Below are 20307 nucleotides of genomic sequence, written 5' to 3'. Positions count from 1 at the left end.
AAAATTGGAATTAAAGCTCCTTCAGTGAAGAACTTTTCTCAGTCTTTTATAAATCATTCATGTAAGCATTGATGTTTACTAATGGCCATATTTGTTTTCCCGTGGCACACAGGGAATATTATCTTACAATGATAGACATGAGGGATTCTAAGGTCGGGAGGAACAAAATTTTACTGGTCCAAAACTGTCACCAGTAGAGATAATGTGCAGTTGTTGTTATTGTTGCACAGTCTGATTGGATATTGTCCATAAAAAACCTTCAAAACTGAGCAACAATGCCCCAAAGAGCCCGGATTGTCCTTTAAAAGGGGATATTTTGCCTGTTTGTGCAATACTAGGATGGTGTGTCACACAGATCACACACTCTAACCACATAAACCACTGATGATTCTGCTTTTTCTGCTTATTTTTCTTACCTGCAAAAATAACATAAATTAAAAAATCAAATTGAGAAAAAAAAAAAAAACAGGAAGTTATTAAACACTAAAGCTGCTGCCTGTTCCCCTGAGTTCCCAGTCTCTCCCCATGTTCTTCTCACCTTCATTTCATCTCTAAAAAAACCAAAAAGAAAGTCTAAAAAGCTGTGAAACGACAATTAAAATATCTGCTGGCACCAGAATCTGATCCTCGGGGATTGAGCCGTGTGGATAAATGTTCACTCGGCTCAACGTGGGGAATAGGTTCAAGTCACGCTACTAAAGCATCTCCCTGAGTTCAAAGGTGGGCACGAATGTGAGCCCCGCAGAGAGATCCATCTTGCTCAGGAGAAACCCCCTTGAAAGCGGCCCATGTAATCGCAATATGTAGTGTGACCGACCATGTCGTTATAAAATGGTATTGTTAAAGGAAAGGAGAGAGAGGGGTCAAATTTGATGATAGCTCTCTTATTGTGACATTTGAGACAAGTTCTTCCCTGGGTTTGTTGATAGAAGTTGGCTTTGACCAGTTTATCCTTCCCTATAAATCACATGGACGCTACATTTATGCTTGATCTAACTTCTTAAAAATTCTTTTTATAGCGTCAGTGACATTATTTATTATGGGACTGTCTGACTGTCTAAACTATCAAAGCAAATCCAGAAATAATATATGAGCAAATTACATCAAAGCTGCAGCCTGTTAGCTACCTAGCATAGCACAACGACCGGAAGCAACATATGGGCAAGCTGTTCAAAGGAGCACATTTTTAATTTTAACATTACAAACATATTAGAAATTAGAAGTGCTTTAAGGAGCATTAGAAGCTTTTAAGCCTTTTGCACCTTTGGACAGGGCCAAGTTAACCAAGAGTCCCTGTTTTCAGGCATTAGCATTAGCCTAATACCAAAACTGTGCAGTTTTTCGAGCAGTAAGAACATTATAGTTGCTCATTATAGTTGCTCATTATAGTTGCTCAGACTCGCTTCTAGTTGCGTTTGTATTCCTTTGCCTGACTTATTTGCTAACTTCACCCATCTCTTTCTTATCTCCGCTCAAAATCTTTATTATTCCTCCGTTTCCTTTAGCCTCGATTTTGACCTCTCCGCCGTGACTCCATATCTTAGTCAGACCGGGCATTTCTCCTCCAGGTGGTCTGCAGCCACCTGTGTTGTCTTTGTGGCGTTGTCATCTGTCTCCACGCAGGCTTTGTGGGGCTGCCAGTGTGTGGAAAGGCCCGGTGAACGCCGATGATGGAAGATAGCGCTTCCTGCTGCCGCGTCTCCGAGACTCAGAAACGAGATTAGAGAAAACTCCAGGAAACACAGTGTAATGTGCACAAATACGGATGGTCAAAAATCCTGAAACTTGAGCTGGAGCCGAACCCAAATTCATGAGATGATAAACGTGCATCAGATGAGAGTGCGAGTGAATGTGAATCAAATGCATTTTTCCTGATCTCCACTTGAGGGAAACATAATGCAGCCGTGGGGCCACATTGTTGCTCATCACAGTTGCTGCATTCTACACCTTCAGAACATTTACATGTTGCTCTTTGCACGCACGGAGATCATAAATGATGTCAATTAATCATAAATAATGTTTTGCTTTCTTTAAAAAAGAACAACTCAATGAAGGACTACATTACAGTGTAATTTCACAGTTTTAGAAGAAAATAATAGGGAATAAGTGGATTATTGAAACAAAAAACCCTCATCATTTACTCCCAAAAACTGTATTTTACAGACAACACCTGATAAACAAACACTGAGAGATGAATTGGTTTACTTCCCCATTCCGCCCCCTCCTCTCTCCTACATATTCAGACTTTTATTTACTCCTCATCCGGCGAGGAGAGTGTTGATAAATGACGGCGCTGCGCCCATGGGACCGACCTGTTTGAGGCCAGGCCAGGCCGATTTATGAGCGCTCTCTCTCAGACTGAGCTGTGATTAATCGACGCCATCCTCGGCGGCCGCAGGCGGGGCAGGGGCCAGCCGGCCCTCCGCTGTTTGCACAGGGAGATAGCATCAAAGCGGCCTGCTGCTCGTGTTAAGAAAATACTGCATTCTGGGTCAGTGCAAATGAATCCGGGAGGAGCTTGAAACTGTTTTCAGTGGCATTCCAGTCAATATATTATCACTCAGCGGAACTTCAGTCACAAATGACATCTGCAAATGTGGGTTTTCCTGGAGACTCATCGAGCCTGATATAGTTGTCTATACTCACACACGCAGGGTGTCACGAGCACCAAATACCAGGCCTATTTTTCTTCTGGGACAGGTTTTTCACTTGAGTGGGTGGAAAATAATCCCCCTATCTTGACGGTAAGTACAAATTTTGTGCCCTCAAAGGGTCCTTAAAGGTGTCATTGGTGGGGAAGCTTCCCTGCCCCGGTGCTCTCCTCCACACCTGCTCCATTGATCACAGGTCACACTGATGGGTCGGTTGCTTCAGGGCTGAAGCTCTTGTGCTTTTGATCTCTCCTAAAATGGTCTGCTCACCACCAGACCCTAAGAATCCCCTCAGAAAACTGACTAATGGTTTTATCTAGGCTGACTGACTATGGTTGGTATACCCAGATATCACCTTTAAATCTCATTTGCACATCAGAACACTTTCTCTTTATTCCCACTGACTCCTCACGTCCTGACTCCTGCTGAATTTCCGCCCTTTATTTCCTAATTTCAGCCACTTCCCGTGGTTCCTAAAGGATGTCAATTAAGTTGCATTCAGGTGGCACTGAAAGACCCACTGTTACCTGTCCGTTGGGGTAGAACCTCGGAGGTGAGTGCCCTTTCCCATGCTTCCACGGCGGGACCCCCAACTACAGGCAGACAGAGGGGACACCTGTTCCCTCACAGAGGGCTGGCCAGCATCTGAAATCTTAGCATCAGCCCTCGCCCATTCAGAGCAAGGAGCGCAAAGAGGGCCCCTGCGGTGTGACGAGGCCAGGAAACCCGAGGAGAGGACATGGAAGGCGAGGCCTATAGCTCCATGAATCTACTGTGGTTTGCCAGAAAACAGTGCCTCAATACACCTCCACTCGCAATAGAAAAACCTTTGTCTGGAACGAGCCCCCTCTTATCTCTGTATTTTTTTTATTAAGACACGGGCCTCTCCTGGAATTACCTTCAGTCCCGTTCACACAAACCCTGAACATCTCCATGAAGAACGCCCTCCACCTTCCAATACGGTTCCACTCAAAGACACAAAAGGAACCCCACTTAATAGATCATAATCTACAGCGAGTGCATGAATGTCTGTAATCATGGACCCGGTTGTTGCAGGTATAAATGCTTCGAAATCCATATTCTCTGCGTAAGTGACGCTGCTGTAATATAAAGCAAATACTCCAGCTTCTGTTCCTACCTCAGTGGAGTTGTCAAAAGCAATGCCTTCGACAATCACGTAGAACTGGGAGCCATAACAGGGGTGTAACAGGGACTATCATGGTGTATGACGCGGCTTTTGACTCAAAACCATAAATTTTTGGCCCGGAACGCCATTAAAGTTCACAGTGTTTGATTACGCTCTGCCACTCTTCATCATCAAAACAAACTAAAGAGCAAAGAGGTTGATCTGAGAACCAAACAGCCTTTAAACGCGTGAAGGTTGCAGCACGTGTAATTGGGTTTATAAACTAAGATTATTGGCCTTCTGTCAAAATAAGGGCGCCGCTCGGAGCCGAGTGCTGCCAGGTTCAAAAAGGTCAAACGCGGTGCAGTGAGAGTTTGTTCAAGACGTTTCAGTGAGCCTCAGACCATACATCAGCTCTCCCCGCTAAGGGTGAGTCACCTTTTGAAACCGCCTTTTGATGTCCTCCAAAAACCTGAAGCACAATTTGTGATCTCGGCTGGAGTCTCACGCAGGGCAGGTTCTCTCCCATCATTCACCCTCGCTGACGCCGCCCAGCCGCATAAGTCAGAATGTAAAAATGTCAAAAGCTCTGGCCTCAAATATGCTGAAGATGGTCATCGCCAGACTGGATGGCCACTGAGGGGCCATTACGGAGGCCTAGGTCAACGTCTTTTTGCTGCCTTTCAGAAGCCACAGAGGGAAATAACCGGCAGCTCTGCTGCCTGGAGTGCAGCCCAGATGCACACTCTTGTAACCTTCAAAGACTCTTTCCTTTGACCTTCACTATCAAGCACATGTGCAATAAGGATGTTTTATACGATAGTGAGGTCGGGAAACTCAGAGCCAGCGTGATTCACAAAACAGCGGGGTCTTAAAAGCTTAAAAAAGTGAGCGGCACGTAGAAGTTATTGTACTACTGCTGATTTTGAGAGAGGGTTGGTTTTGTTGTTTCCTGTGGTGCAGCCTCTTCGGTGACTGGGCTGATGTGAGCCGAGCTGTTAGAACAACATACAAGTTGGCAAATTGCGTAAATCATATAAAGTTCAAACAGCGTCTATGGCTGTTGATTTAATTTAGTTTAAAATAGTCTTATATTGCAGCGCTCCCGTTGTGTTTAGACTGCGCATGAATATGGGTTTCAGGCTGGCTTGATTGCTCGGTGCGGTTTCTGAAGAGCTCAATCACGTGTGTAACGCTACACTTCTTAATGTGGCTTCCTAAATTTATTCCCCCGCACATCCAGCGAAGGAGGTCCAGCAAGAGAAACAAATTCTTTCGGGATCAACAGAGGAGCTTGTTGAGGAGGGTCCGTTAAACTGTCCTCACCTTTCCACCTGACCTACGTTTGCTCGAGATGTTTTCGAGTCGTGGCGTCCTTTACTGCTACCAGACAGGGTGGGTGGGTGGAGGTGGGGGGATTTATGGTCCACTGTGCTGAGAGGGAAATGTGAGGGCACCCATAGAGAACAACTGATCCTGGACATCAGGACTAGAGGGACGCATAGACAGAGACATCTGGTCACTGAAATGTGGAAAAAGCAAGACTCAGCCCATTCTCATTATATACATTGTTCCAACATCTGCATGCTGGAAAACAGGAAAATACTTTTCATTTATTTTTTTGTTGCATTTTAACTTTACCATTTTAAAGTATGAATGAACACAAACAACAAAAATGCCCTATACCAGACATTAAGGTACCTTTGAACTCAAAAGAAAGATGGAAACCATTTGTAATTTCAGGAAAACAAAAGATCTAAAGGCAAATAACAAAATCCTATTTACCTGAATGCCAGTAGGACGCACAAAAGTGGGAAAGTATCATACTTCCTGGGTGTACTAGGAGCCCATTAGTCTCATCCTTGGGCAATGATGGGTGCTCTCCGGCAGACAGAGGCAGAGTGGGGCAGAGGAGGGGCCCTAATAGGATCAGTCCCCCATTAACCCAGGGGAGCTGCCTTTCAGAGATGCTATCTGCGCCGGCACAAGTCTCCACCGGTGCTGCCAAACTGTCGCCGCGTGGCTCCGCCGTCAGTGCAAAACGTGTCCGTCCATCATCCAATCAGCCGATCAAATCGGATAGAGACGACGCACCGCCAAGTGCTGCAGTCGTGGAGGTGGTAATAGGCTGCAGACCATTTGGGCTTACATCATTCTAATATGATGACTGGGTGTTTACACTGCTCACATCTGCACGAGGCTGCCGAGCACTTAAGGACCGCCGCCTCTAAAGGGCAAAACGAGCGCTTGTTTTTCAAAAGTAAACATCATCTCCGTGGCGAGCGTATATTAAAGGTAGCTGACAGCGCTCGTAAAACCTCATGTGATGCCCTCTGAGCCCCTGATTCAGAATATGATGTAATCAGTGTCTAATTTAGTGTGTTTACGCTCTGCTCGCCTATAGTACAGTGGAGCTCCTTTATTACCAGACATCCAACTGCCAAAAAGGGGGAATATTATGATTCTGGGGGAAAGAGGGAAAAAGTGTATATATACACCAATCAGCCACAACATTAAAACCACTGACAAGTGAAGTGAATAACAGCACAATCAGTGTTCTGCTGGGAAACTCCAGGTTTTCGTGTTCATGTAGATTGTTCTCTGGGACATAAGAACCCTCTTAAAGAGTATCGCAGGCACAACACCTGATCTGAAACGAATTTAGCGTCAGCATTAAGATCTAAATAATCCACCACTCCCATCTCAGGCAGGTGTGCTGCGTATATAGAGCGCACTCTTCCCGGCTTTAGTTTACTTTGTTGTTCATTGGAGATATATCAACGGTTGTCTGCAGACACCGTGAGTGGATAACCATATGCTGTCACAGTAGACCAGACGCGCCTCATATTGAGAGCGCTGTTGACCTGGGAATTGTGTGGGAGGTGAGGATAGGGGATGGAGGGCCACTGGGGACCTTTGAGCGTTTCAAGAGGTACAAATCAACTATATAACTAACCCTGCTCCTCTTTTCTGCCCTCTGTCCACAGGCAAGAGGAAGAGAAGAAAATCCTAAAAAAAAAAAACAGCCCGGTGTGGTCATAGTGACGATGCATCTAAAACCGACAGATTTAGATGTCTTGAACCAGGAGATTCTCCTTCTTTTCAAACAAACCTTGCCAGCTGTTGTGACCCTTATTTCCTTCAGCTCTCCCCAAACATATCTCTGTAAACACGCAGGCTCCTCGAATTCCATAAATGTCAAGCAACAGAGACAGAAATCCAGCTTATATAAGTGGGAAACCCCTCTCACAGAGCTACAGCACAGTCGTTTGGGGGGAAGTGTTATTATGGTTCAACACACCAGCAGTTCTCCCTCATCATGGAACAAACCCACCAAACTGTCAAACAACTGCTGCCTGCGTAAAGAAGCGCTTTGTCAGTGGCTCTGCTGAAGTCTCACTCGTGGTCGAATGCCACAGACTGTGAATTAGCTGTGCAACTGAGCAAAATACAAATGTTTCTTTGTGACTCAAAGAGGGCCGAGTGCACATCGACGAGGGTCTGGGATGTTTTTACACATGTGGCCACACAGCGGTCAAACACACCGTGTCGCTCTGAAACAGAGAGCGTGTGGCAACGGTGCTGTGCAGCCTAGTTAACCTGAAAAAAACCTTCGCAAATTCATTTCCACTCAAAAGTTCATGGGAGATAGAACTTGCTGCCTTCCATTCCTGTAATTACATCTAAAAGTAAAAAGCCCTTTTTTTAGTAGGCTGCATATTTAACTTTTACTTGCATTATGGTGCCCAATCAGTTCCACCAGGTCTGTTCCAATGGAGTAGGCGGCCTCTGTCCTGATTACACTGAATTGTGGGTATTTCCTGCCTCTAAGCCTTGCATATGGATTGAGTAAGGCAGTGGCCGAGGTACTACTGTTTCTCTCCACTACATCTTCATTTATTTTCTCCCCTTCTCTCTCTCTCTCCCTCTCTCTCTTTTCAAAACACTTTTGTTTTTTCTGGCTCTGCTGTCAAAATACTGAGCTGGGCTTTGGCTCGGTGTCCACTCTCATGTAGCCAAGAAAAATCCCATGAGACAAGTGTGGCTAAATGCAGTTTAATCCACATGATCACTATCCGTCTGCAGACTCAGCCACACCTATTGCCGACCTACTGCTGTGAGGAAAACACTTTATATTCAGTGTGTAGGGTCTTTTTTCAAGTGTTGCGGAAGGTACATGACATTCAGCAAAGATCTGTATAAGGTTGAAACTGGTTCTAGATGCTTTTAGACGTTCTCCAAAGTCCTATTCCTTTAAAAACAATAGTTTTATTATCATTAAATACTCCCCACATACTTAAAAGTGTAACCTTAATCCCTGTTAATGTGACATATATGAGATATTATGAAGACAGGAGTGAGATTAAGCATTGCCTCCAACTATAAGGTAACCTCCCTATGGTTTGACATTTTAACCTTTAAACACATTATTCGACCCAAATGAGATTTCCAATTATAAGCAAAATTATTTTGTCACAGAGATCCTTTTCTTTTTTGGCAACGTTCAGAAGACGCCTGTTTTACTTAAAAAAGCACATCCCGTAAACCGTCAGGACAGAGAGAGAGGGTCGCGTAATCAAGTTCACTTTTCTTCAAGGGATTTTTCAAAGAATCCAAACATACTGAATAATTGTACTGAGCAGTTTTGGAGTACTTCACCCTGCTACAAATTTTCCTGGACCGGACCTGAAAATGTTTCTTTTTTTTGTGGGGAATTTTCTGGCATTGGCGCTGGTACTTGTGTGTTTGTATTGAATATTTCTTTGGAATGGGCGTCTCATTATTTTTCACTTCAGTCTCAAACACCAGTCCTCTCCAACAGAGCTGCTGATATGACACTAACTGAACGGCATTTTTTCCAGGTTTTAGTACCTGCAGTGCAGGCATATTTGTTTTGGCAACTGGACAACCGTCACCCCAAGGCCATACACCACAAAAGCAATTTATCATCACTGTTTGGTCGCTTTTCTATTTATTGAGCAGGTAGAAATAAATTTTCACCATTCTATTCAATGACATGAGTTTTGTTGCTGTATTTTGTTAGTCTACACAAAGTTTAACCAATGGTGTCATTTTAAACGGTTCTAATGATGCAATAAATAAAATATGATTGTGAATTTATTGAGCAAACCTTACATTTATGCTCTATAATTCAAGGCTTTTAACTGATAGCCCGCTTAAAGACATTACCAACATTCCTTAAGGGTCAGTAAAGAAGGTTTCAAATTTTCGTTTTTCATTTTAATGCATAAAAAATATGTCCCTGTGTTAAATCAGTGAACAGGACTTATTTCGCGTGTTGCTTTGTCCTCTTCTGTTGTGTTCTGGGTAACAAAGGAGATAATGGGAGACCTACTGAATTACTGGTGTGGGAAACGTGATGGATTGGCTTGTTGTTGGCCTGTTCTGACCGCTGGAATGCACCACATGCAAAAGGTGCCTCTGACAAACACAGTGGCGCATACCTCCTCAGGTTACCTGGGCATCACATGGTAGCATTAATCTTATTGTGTGGTTTTTAAAAAGTGGGTTAAGGAGAAAATCTAATATTTGAATGTTACAAAAATGCATTTGTATATTAAAAAAGGCACTTTTCTTCACTTACTTCCTTGTAATGTGATATGAGACTAACACAAAACACCTGCCCCTAAAATGAAATGTAGCATATAATGTAATAATGTGCATTGTCTGATTGGTTATGGTAATTCTTCATTTAGCCACAATAACCTTAAGCTTAGCTGCTTCAAATCTTGTAAAACCACCTAAAACAGATGTGGCTCGAAGGGTCAGGACACATCTCTGAAAAATGTGCGTCACGTCAGAAGGACTGCTGCAATGCTGGTCCCTTAAAAGCGTCTACATGCCGAGAACGCATCAGTGTATTGTTAGATTTTACAGTGCAGCATAAATCACAGATTGTAGAGGTGCTGAGAATAAAAAGCATCTGAGATTTTTAGGGTTGCAGTTCAGCAGTTCCCGTGTTTTAGTGGCAGTGGGAGCCGTATGGCGCAAGGCCGAGATCTCCTCCTGCTAAGCGCATATCCTGCAGGCTTTGTCCCCTGGCAGTGACCTGATCCAGCAGGAGGAAGCAACCAATCAAGAAAATATTAGATCAACTCTGGGAAAAATTAATAAAAATCTCTCAAGCAACTTTCTCACCTACTCTAATGAACCGTGAGATTCATACATGTGCACTTTATATGCTTTCATCAGCGCAGCTCCATTAAATCCCCCTACCCCCACTGCAGGTCCAAATGATCTATGGGCAGCATGATATGTCTCTGGAAGGTGTTGTGTTCCTTACTGCTGCCGTCCAGACAAGTGTGGTCCGTGCAACCGGATCTTTTGACATCACGGAGAACATGAAAACATGAAACATAGTTATTGATCACTGAGTCCACGCTAATCAAATAGCACTCGGGTTTGTTTGAAGTTAAAAATGGTTACAGTAGGTGTTTACCGTTGCACTTCAGGAGCCTTCAGCCACACCCCTTTTAAACATACACAGACAGAAGTGTTATTTGTATTGTTAAATTTACATTAAGTCCATTTTAATTGCATCAAGCCACTAAACAGATCTTACAATAATGGGCCTGACAGAGAAAATTGCAATCATCTGTGAAGAGCCCGCGGCAGTGTAATGGACAAACCTGATTAATTTAATCTTGTTGCACTCCATTATGGCTGCACTTTATCATTTCAACAGATGGAGCAGCAAGAAATTAAAAAATGCTCTCAAGGATATGTGGCGCTTTCCATCCACTCGAATCCCTTAATCTGAAGGTGTGTGGGCTGTGGTGCTGAAATGAAGGCCTGGACTGGACCCTTTGGATGAGTGCATTTTCTAACCAAAATTAGATTAGATGAAGAGCCAATTGATGCAACAAATCATCAGAATTGTCTTGTGATGTATTGCTGAAGGCTGTTAAGGCTTGTCTATCCAATCATCTAGTCTAATGAGTTGATATTATCAAAGGAGTAGAATGACAATTGCTTTATATATAGAAGCAATTCAGGCAAGTATGTGCTGCATTCATTCAGATGCCAATAAACTATTTTCACAATGGAGGAGGTAGATTTTCTAGTATATCTTGCTGTGTCTAATAAAACAGTGCAATTGTCTCTTCGTAAAGTTCAAAACTAAACAATAGTAGAAAGCTCTTATGTAGAGTTTCCAACAAGGCCGAAATGACATAGTGCTGCAGTTCTATGCAGAAAAAACAAAACACTTTGCACAGGTATTTCTCAGCGCTTATGAATGGTCTATTTTTTAATCTTGGTGTAAAAGGCTTTGAATGTTTTTTTTCTGTATGAGAGCAAAAAGAAGGAAGACTAAAATCAGGAAATTATAGGTCTGTGCAGGGATTTATTCTACTCTAAAGTATTTCACCTTGGAGACATAGGTATTAATGAAAACACCACACGCTTTCATTCCCAGTATATCACACTAATTACACTTTTATCGAGTATTTCTTGCCGTAATGAATTGATTAGTTAGAATAAAATCTCAAATTCTAATTCATTATGATGCCCCTTTTGCACATTTTATAATCCTAAAAATCGTCTGTAATACGCCTCAGCGTGCACGTGGGTACGTCGAGTTATCCTCGCGCGGTTGTATGTGGGTGGCGCGCGTACACCGACGCGAACGGATCTAATTTGCCGTTGTTCCCTGTAACCTTCCGCGGCCAAACCAATTCCATCACTTTTGCGTCGGTTATTGAAAAGCAGCGGTAAATGTTGGTGTTTCTCCCCACTTTAGGTGTTTCTCTGTCCCGGTCGCAGCTATTCAGCGGGTTAAAGGAGGAGCTGCCGGTCCGGAAAAGTTAATGGACGCACGGACTTGTTGCGTTGGTTGACAGCGGTGGCGGTAAGTTGCCACAACAGTAACCACGCGTTTGTCGTTTTATTTAGAAATCAGATTTTTAAATTACAATCCAGGTTATAGTTCATTTATTTTTCAATTGTCTGAGGAAGTTTACATGTAGCCTATGTTAAGGGCTTTGCAGGATGGGCGGAGACAGATGAAGCCTGAGTCTTTAATTTCTCATATTTTAATGTCACTATCACATATACCTCATTTTAAAAAGCCTAACATTCATTATGTAGACCCTAATTGCAAACTCCAATTTATAGTCGTTTTAAATTGCAAGAGTTTCCACCTGGATTCCTGCGCTGTGATTGGTCACTCTTGATCTTTATTGACCGCTAATTTATGCAGTAGATGACGACAGACCTCACCTGACTTGGTGTCTGCTCTTTGTAACAAAATCATGTTTTTATGGCTCCATGCTCTAACTTCCACTCCATACGCTCATTGTTGAGGATACATTTAAAATTGCATTTCAAAATCAATATTTTTTTTGCTTTGGTGTGTCCATTTACTTGCCCAGGTAAAGTCTGAAATATCGATTTATTTTCCTTCACCTGATTATCTGTGTTCAGGTTTGAAGGAACACTGTCCTGACAGCATCCATCTCTTCCAGAAGGTACCCAGGAGAGACATGACATAATCTCTCGGTCATATTTTATCCTAGGGATAGCTCCCCAGGCAGACGGGGTTTGGACAAGCATCCTTACCAGATGAGTGAACCACCTCAGCTGCATTGGCCATAAGGGTAATCTACACCATACATTTTAAAGATACACACCCATTGACAATGTGTGTGAAAACAAATGAAGCCTCTCAGCTGGCACACATTTGACCCAGTAGCATATTCTGTAAGAAAAGCAGGCTTGTCCTGCACCAGAATGGTGCTGCAGGTGGGAGTTGCATGCTTTTATCAAAGTATCATTTAAGGTAGCGGCAGTTGTACCTGTGTCTCACTCTCATTCTTTCTGCCCCAGGCCACAGTCCATTTTTCCATCTAATTATTTTCCTTTTTGCACCGCTCCATGCTTGACAATGATGGATCACAGGTTAAAAACGGACGTTTGCTCTTCAGTCGGTGTTGGATTGACTCAAGCACACATATTGTTCCTCCCTCAGACCAGTGGGCCTTGGAAAGATTGTGTTCCCCTCTGCTTTTCCCATTCCACTACGATACAGTTTGTCTTCATTTTCTTCTGTCTGGGACACTTTTTTGTGATGTATGGCTGCAGCACATCACAAAGACAAAAGTGTAGGTTATGTCAAAGTCATGCCAATACGTTTATGGTCGAGGAAGGCGTAGAAGTTCTGGTCAATTGTAAAAAAGGCGAATGCATGAAGGGACCTCGGTGCAGAAATGTGTTGAAAGAGCAATGAAATCGACAGCGTAACTGTTGTGAAATATCGCCTTTTAAAGTATTTTTTTTAGGTCAGTGTCACACCCTCTTGAGTGACATGTTTTATAGACATCTTTGTGGAACATCTTGTTTTGTTCTGAGCCAGTTTGCTCCTGCTGGATTTTTTTTTTATTTTAATACATATTGACCTGAGGAGGAACAGCTGTGACCCGAGGATTCAGAGTCTGAATTTACCGTGTTTTAAAAGCGTGGAAGCCCAGCAGGGATACCGCAATGTATCATGTCTGCAGGAAGGAATAGAACAATTTTCAGACACACATGTACCGGATTCATACACTGTACATGTGCTTCACGTTTTCTTTAAGACTCGACTTCAGAGGAGGGTTCTTTACTCGGTTCTCCTCACTTTTGAAGTTACATGCTCCTCCAATTACTGGGGCCATGAAGTTTCCCCTATGGTGTCCTTGGACAGCTCTCTGAGAGCCTGAAAACGTTGCAGACCATTAATTCTGGATTGTCTTCATCTGTTTGCATTATTTGTCTTTCTTGCGCTCTTCTTCAAAAAATGTTTCATTTATACCTTTATAATTCAAGGTTTATGATAATTCATTATTTTAATCTGGTGCGTCTACAGCTTCATAAAGGTTTACTGATTAATTTAGATGTAATTCTGTTAAAATGTCAAAAAACCCACACAAAAACCCACCAGATTGAGATTCGATTTGGTGTTTTAAAACTCTTTTTTTTTTTTAAACTTGCACATTTTAAGTTTTCAGTTAGACTAATTTGCTGTCAGGCAGGAGGTTGTTTTTGCAACTCAGGCAGACTCCAGAAATTAATTTATCCAAATAACCAAGTCCTCCTGGGCCATGGAGGCCAGGACACTGCAATGGCCCTGGTAGGCAAAGCTGCCGTTTGAAGTCTGGAATGTTTTGGCTGACTTGGAGCAGGCGACTGGAGTGGAGGGATCATTTTCATTGACCCTTGGGATTTTTAACCATTTTCATATACTGAGAGCAAAACAAAAGTCAGGAAAAAAAATGCCTGACCTGATTTGCATTGACTTTGCCATCAAAAACTGAGAAACTGCTGAATAACTTATTCAAAGCTTATTTTCTTGCATACATACGGTCAAAAATCAATGTTATTCATGCGTATAGCAATACATTTAAAAGTTTCCAGGTTGTGAACATTAGCCTTGATTGTTTTAAGCAAAATGTTGTCATCTAATAGAAACAAATTAATTCACTCAAAGTGCTAATTAGGTGGATTTGGACCGCAGGCTCGGTTAAGACGAGCTTTAGCCTACTAATACAAACACTTTGATTGTGCACTTGATTTGTGCAGAAGCACTATTAGGTGAACTCATTGTTAGCTTGTAATTTGTATATTCGTTGTATAAAAGAAAAATCACTGCAGCAGTCGCATTAATAAAATCGAAACCTTTTTATACATCACATCCTCTTAATGACTTAAATTACAAGGAGCAAATGCTATGCTTTTATTAAACAAGCTCACGGAAAGGAAGGCGCAGGAAGCCAGGCGGTCTTGAGTAACAGAGCACTTGAGTTTCCAGCATAATAAATAATTCACAGGTCCTGTGTGATGAGCTGCTGAGGACAGAAATCCCTAATGACAGCTTTTTATAACCTATGACTCAGCTGGCCATTATGCTCCTGACATCCCTACACAGACCACATTCCGACTTCACGCTCAATGCTCGCTCCTTTCTTACGCCGGACAGCTTTGTCTTTCACACTGACAGGAGGAGTTAAGTTACCAAGTAATATATAAATCAACCTAATGAAAGAATCGAACACAAACCAGTGAAATTTGTTCTTTTGTCGATGCTTTTTTTGTCCTTTTTTGATAGTCTGCAGCTTAGCTGGCTGCAATGCATCCAATAATTCACTAATAATCACTTTTTCAATAGTTCCAAGCAAATGAGCGTGAAAGAGTGCTTTATTAACATTGTCATGCTCTGGTTATTACTTTCTCATCATTATCTTTTCCTGTCAGGCCCACGCAGATGAGCTTGCTCTCACCTTTGAGCCACTCGCTGCTGCCACGTGAGGTACAACGCTGAATAATTGTGTTTCTCCAGTCCACTTTGGGCCTGCAACTGATCAACTGCTCCAGTGTTTGATTGGCATAATGGCACCGTACCCCCCAGCTAAGGTCAGTCCGAGCAACATCTGGGACTATTACGCAACATGCAACTGCCACTGCGAAAGGCACGGCCTCATATGGCATTGGTTGATATCATTAATGTTATCATTTCAAACTCTCGACTCTCTAAGAATAGACTGCTAATTTTAGATGTATAAAAAAGATTCAATTACTCAGCCTCCTGCCAGAGTTGGAGCATGGACATAAATCTGCTGGCCTTGATTAAGTACCTGACAATAGAGTCAGCACTGCACCAGTGGTTTTTGGTCATAAAGTGGATGTGGACAATTAGGTGCACCATGTAATTTACAATACTGCATGTGGTGCCCTGGTGTGAGACCACCTTAGCAACACAAAAGGATGGATATGCAAGTCAAACTTACTCTGGTTTTGGTCTTTTGAAAGAAAACATGTGGCTCTGGAGAGTTTATCCGCCATTTTGCAGAGAGGGAATGACTTTTACACTTGTTGGTCTTTTACGTCAGCCTGCACTGATCTTCTCTGCACCACTGCCTATTAATTATGAAATACTGTAGTTCCTGCCCATTTCGTTTTACTGCCGCTTCCTGCCAAACCTGGTGTGAAAGGCTGCTGTTCTTAAATAGGTATATAAAGATCGCTGGGGGAAAAGTTCCCCCTCACTACGTTTTCTCTCCGGTATAACGTCAGCAGAGTCAAAAAGGCACGACGGAAGGAAAAACCGCTCACACACGATGTGTACTTTCACACATGGAGCGAATGTAATATCGAGGAAAAAAGGGTCCTCGTTTGCTCCGCCTGCCTCTGTCTCATTGCCTGCAGATTAAAATGTTACCTGAAGTGTTGTTGTTTACAGCGTGGAGACTGACCCCCGTGAGGGCGGATTATTGGCCTGTAGTCCAGGTCAGCTGCTGGGCTGTGTGACAGGTCCCCTAGAATAACTCTGGCTGCCTTGATCCTCACTGTCAGCACATCAGTCTTAGTGTGAGCTGATTTCATCAAGGCCACCAACAGATTGTTGGTTTCCCTTGATGGACAACTGTTGGGCCAGTTTCCAGTCCCATCTGATTTCAGGGAAACATGTTTTGTGCCTTCAGTACAGCTTTCTTCTTTCTGAGTTCCTCACAGGCGCTGTCGTGAGGCTCAAACTCACAATTAATACGTCCTAATTTCCACTTCACAAACTGCAAGAACAGAGCTTCAGTCTTTTTTTATGTGTGTCTTGCATTTAGGGAAAAAGGGTAATTGGCAAAAATTCCAATGATGTAAACAGTACCACCGCGCTAACAGCTGTGTGTGGTCCATCGGTGTTTGCTATTTTATACATCGATCCAAAAGAAATAGACTGGCTACAGTATTTGTGGCACAGCTACGCTAGTCTTGAGGTGTAATCTAGAAAATAGTTTATTATTCTTGGTAAGTGCATAGTTTTCATAAACATACATAAAATATTTAGTCATGTTTTATTATAGACTCCCATCCCATTCCAGCAACCGATGCTGGACTGCTGGATCAATATTTAGTATTTCTGTCACCAATGTTTAATCTGTCATTGCTCTCAACGTGAAAGAGCATCACCTACAGTTCCGGATTTGCCAATCAGCAGCCGGTTGAGTGACAGGCGCAGGGCAGCGTATCGCTTACGTAACCTTTTCCTCCACCACCGAATTAGAGCGTCTGTTGCTACACACGTCACCTCCTACACAAATGAAAAAGGGAGCACTCCGGTTCGGAAGTTCGGATTTTGGATGAGTGCCGGAACTACTTTTTAGATGAACAGGTGGTCAGAAACTAGGTCCTGGGGTTTTTCCAAAAGGATTATTGTTCTGTCATTATATGTGCAGTGAAGTGCAAATTAATCAGACGGTTTCTAATGTCCTAACAGCGCAAATATTTCCATACACCTGCTTGTGCTTGATATATTTCTCCAAACAATCCAATAAATCACCACACATGCTGTCTGTACCCATCTTTGACATGTCTCAAGGCTTGGCTGAGAAAGCTATTTATTCTCATTCGCAGCGAACTACTGGCACGTACACGTTCATGTGGAATGCCATTCAGAATGCAGAAAATATATTTAGTTCTCGCCAACAGACGGCAAAAGGCACCAGTGGGTCTAGCCCCTGTGTGAGAACAGTTATTTCTGGCACAGTATGGACTTTCAATTACTGTAATCCAGCACATTACTCCTTCAGGAACATCATTAACCAGATTTAGATGCATCAAGCCTGACACCTACAGTGGATGTTACAAATGAAAATATATTTATTTGATTTTTTTTTGGGGGGGGGGCAGATTTTTTATCCCTAAAATGAGCAACCACACATTTTCTCTGTTAAATGTGCTGCACACAATGAAAACTGTATGAGGTATTTGGTTGCCATGAGAATGAAAGAAGAGTGCGCGGTGACATCCTGACAGATTTGAGCTTTTTCGAACGCCATTAATAGGTAGATGCTTTTGGACAGTGGAAATACCCCACAGCTGCAGGCTGGCTGTTGCCCCACATGTGATCCTGCTGTCAGAAAACACTTGAAACTTCAGCAGCGTTCAGACTCCGGCTAACCGTGCAGATACGACGAAGACTTTAAGTATTGAGTCGTTTCGAGTATAACTGACCTTTCTATTCATGACATAATCGCCGTGGTTTTATTTTGGGAAACGCCGTGTGGTCCGCGCTCATATTTGGTGAAGCTTTTACCTAAAGCGGGGCAAATCTCCTGGCAAAGCCACGCGATTCATGTGGGATGAACAGAGAACAATGCCCAGATAAGAGAATTACCTGCCTGATGGGAAAACACAAGGCCTATGTCCTGGAGCCATGGCAACTGGCAGGCCCCTGCGTTTATCTTAGAAAACAGTCGAGCAGCTCCTGTAAACAGAAATGATCCTGGTTAATTGGTGCGTAATTCCCGCAGAGTTGTCATACATGTCTGTTTTCCTTGGCCCGTACAAACAATAGAGGGTGGTGTGAAAGATCAGTGAGTGGTTAAACCTGGAATCATTGCTGACTGTTAAGTGTGTAAACTCTTCTGTCGGGACTGATGAAAACTTTAAAATCGTGCCAAGATTAATATTGATAGAGGGCTCCCCTCTTTGATGATGATGCTTTGAATTCGACTGAGCATTAGGTTTGGAATAAATAAGATTTCACTATCAGTATGTTTAAAGTTTGGTAGAAATTACAGGATTCCTGTTTCGTGGTTTGCGTTATCATCTCTGAGCAGGGAAACTTTTTAAATGTCCTGGAGGAGTTCCTGTTGAAGTCCCAAACCTACTGAGATCTCTAATGAAGGCTTTACCTTCCAGGCAAGCATATTTCTCCAAATGACAGTAATTTACATATGATGTATTTAGAGAAGGAGAGGGCAGACTAATTCTATTTAGAGATTTTCCTTTGTTTTAGGAGTCATTAGCAGCTCGCTCAAATCTAATTTTTACAATTTCATCAGGCCATCTTGGAAAGCCTCTGTGAGCTCATCAGAGAGGAGCATTTATTGCTAAGTGTTCTCTATTGCATTAGCACACAATAAAGCGGCCAGGGGCTGCTACAGACGTTTATGTGGAATCCAGTTAACACTCCGCCAGTTCGTTTTTATTGGGACACAATCAATTTTTATCCATTTTAAAGGCAGAATGCTTTCTTTTATTGTGTGCTTACCCCAGCGTATTATACCTTAAAGTGATTATTCATTTGTTTTCACCAAATGCTAATGTTCATCCTACAAGTTTCCTCTTTGAGACGAAGGCCTGGCGTGCATATGTGTTTATAATGAGTGCTTTTCTGCCACATGTGTTCTTCATTATCACACGTATCCGTTTGTGTTTGTAAGCCACATTATTGCACTCATCTCATTTATACGTTTCTGCCAATAACAATGCTATTTTATAGCGTCTTTGTTTACATTTCCCTGCCTCCTCTCATTCTCTACAGCTCCACTTTCTCTCATACATTGGCTACAGACATAGACATATGCTGTGTACCTGTCGCCATTTTAAGCCTATTTGATTTGAACACGTGTCAACTCCCCAAAACTTTTACCCTCTGCTGATATGAGGCTCTTTTTGGTGTTGCATTTCACCATATCTGTAGGCGATAATGCTGTCTTGCCTAAAGGTGAAACATACCTTCTTTTTGTGCTCTCCATCGTCTTCCACTGGTCATGCAGCGGGCTCTGGAATGCTTTCAACACATTGATGTGATGACAAGTTATCATTGATCTGTCTTTACTTAGTGGGATCCATTAAATAATGTATGGGCTCCTGTGCATTACGCCAGCACTCTGCTGTCCTCAGCCCATTAGAGGAGTGAAGCACAGCACCCTGGTGGCTCTTGGCCTCTCTGAGGTCCTTAAGCCTCCATTTAATTAAATTATTATAATGAAACTCCCATAACCAGATTAATTTTAATAATTTATCAGTGGTCAATTTGAGGGAGAGGCTGCATTAATAATGCACCAAAGAGTTGAACATTTAGTCCTGGTTTGTTTGTTAAATGTGGATTTTATTAAGTGCTTTGTAGCGGCGAGAGGTGAAGACGATATATGTTATTTTACTGTGTTATCACATATTCCTCACTCTGTTCACACAAAACGCCTGAACGTCAGCTGGTTGCTTCCATACCCAATTTTAAAACTTCCTTTTGATTTGTGGTTTGACTTTTTATATCAGCACCTGAAGGCACAGAAGTAATTAAACTAATGCTGGAAGTTCTGTGCAGATCTGTCCATCAGGTCGGTATGTTAATTCCCCTTGTGGGAGCATAATAGGTGAGTTTGGTGCTTTGCCAACACAACAGGGGAAGATTGTTGACTGTCACACAGTGTGAAACTGTAATTAGCTTCAGTGGAAGTATTCTTATTTTAGTTCCCGGGCAAAAAGAGACAGCGGCACAGCAGAGATCTGTTAGCGGATATGTTGCTGAAAACAATTACCTCTTGTGATTGTAAATGAGCATATTTCATATCTTTGTAATTTTGGCAGGAGGTGCCAAACACAGAGGCAGGCAGTGCAGCAGAATCAGCCCAGAACTGAATGGAAGGATGAAGAATGTCATTGGGACGGTGAGCCAAGTGCATTTATCAGGCCTTCATCAATAGTTGTTTAATAATTCAGACTCGGGCTGGGGCTTCTTTCGGGCAGGGTTTCAGC

General features: G+C 42.6%; 1 protein-coding gene across 10 annotated transcripts in view; it reads left to right on the top strand.

Annotated features, from left to right (window-relative positions):
- The first annotated feature begins 11399 nt into the window (after positions 1-11399).
- Positions 11400-20307, top strand: part of eya1 (EYA transcriptional coactivator and phosphatase 1) — a 48035-nt gene continuing 39127 nt past the window's right edge. For 3 of the 10 annotated variants that reach the window (XM_057013260.1, XM_057013257.1, XM_057013249.1), the window contains exons 1-4: positions 11424-11647; positions 12223-12395; positions 15025-15183; positions 20140-20219. In XM_057013260.1, coding sequence (XP_056869240.1) covers positions 20206-20219 — 14 coding nt within the window. In that variant the 5' untranslated portion in view covers positions 11424-11647; positions 12223-12395; positions 15025-15183; positions 20140-20205. Of the gene's footprint in view, positions 11648-12222; positions 12396-15024; positions 15184-20139; positions 20220-20307 lie in introns of all 10 variants that reach the window. The other 7 variants (XM_057013256.1, XM_057013245.1, XM_057013246.1 and 4 more) reach the window with 6 other exon arrangements.

The sequence above is a fragment of the Takifugu flavidus genome, chromosome 17, assembly GCF_003711565.1.
Source record: "Takifugu flavidus isolate HTHZ2018 chromosome 17, ASM371156v2, whole genome shotgun sequence".
In the NCBI taxonomy this organism is placed as follows: Eukaryota; Metazoa; Chordata; class Actinopteri; order Tetraodontiformes; family Tetraodontidae; genus Takifugu; species Takifugu flavidus.
This window is presented reverse-complemented; position numbering and strand designations above follow the sequence as displayed.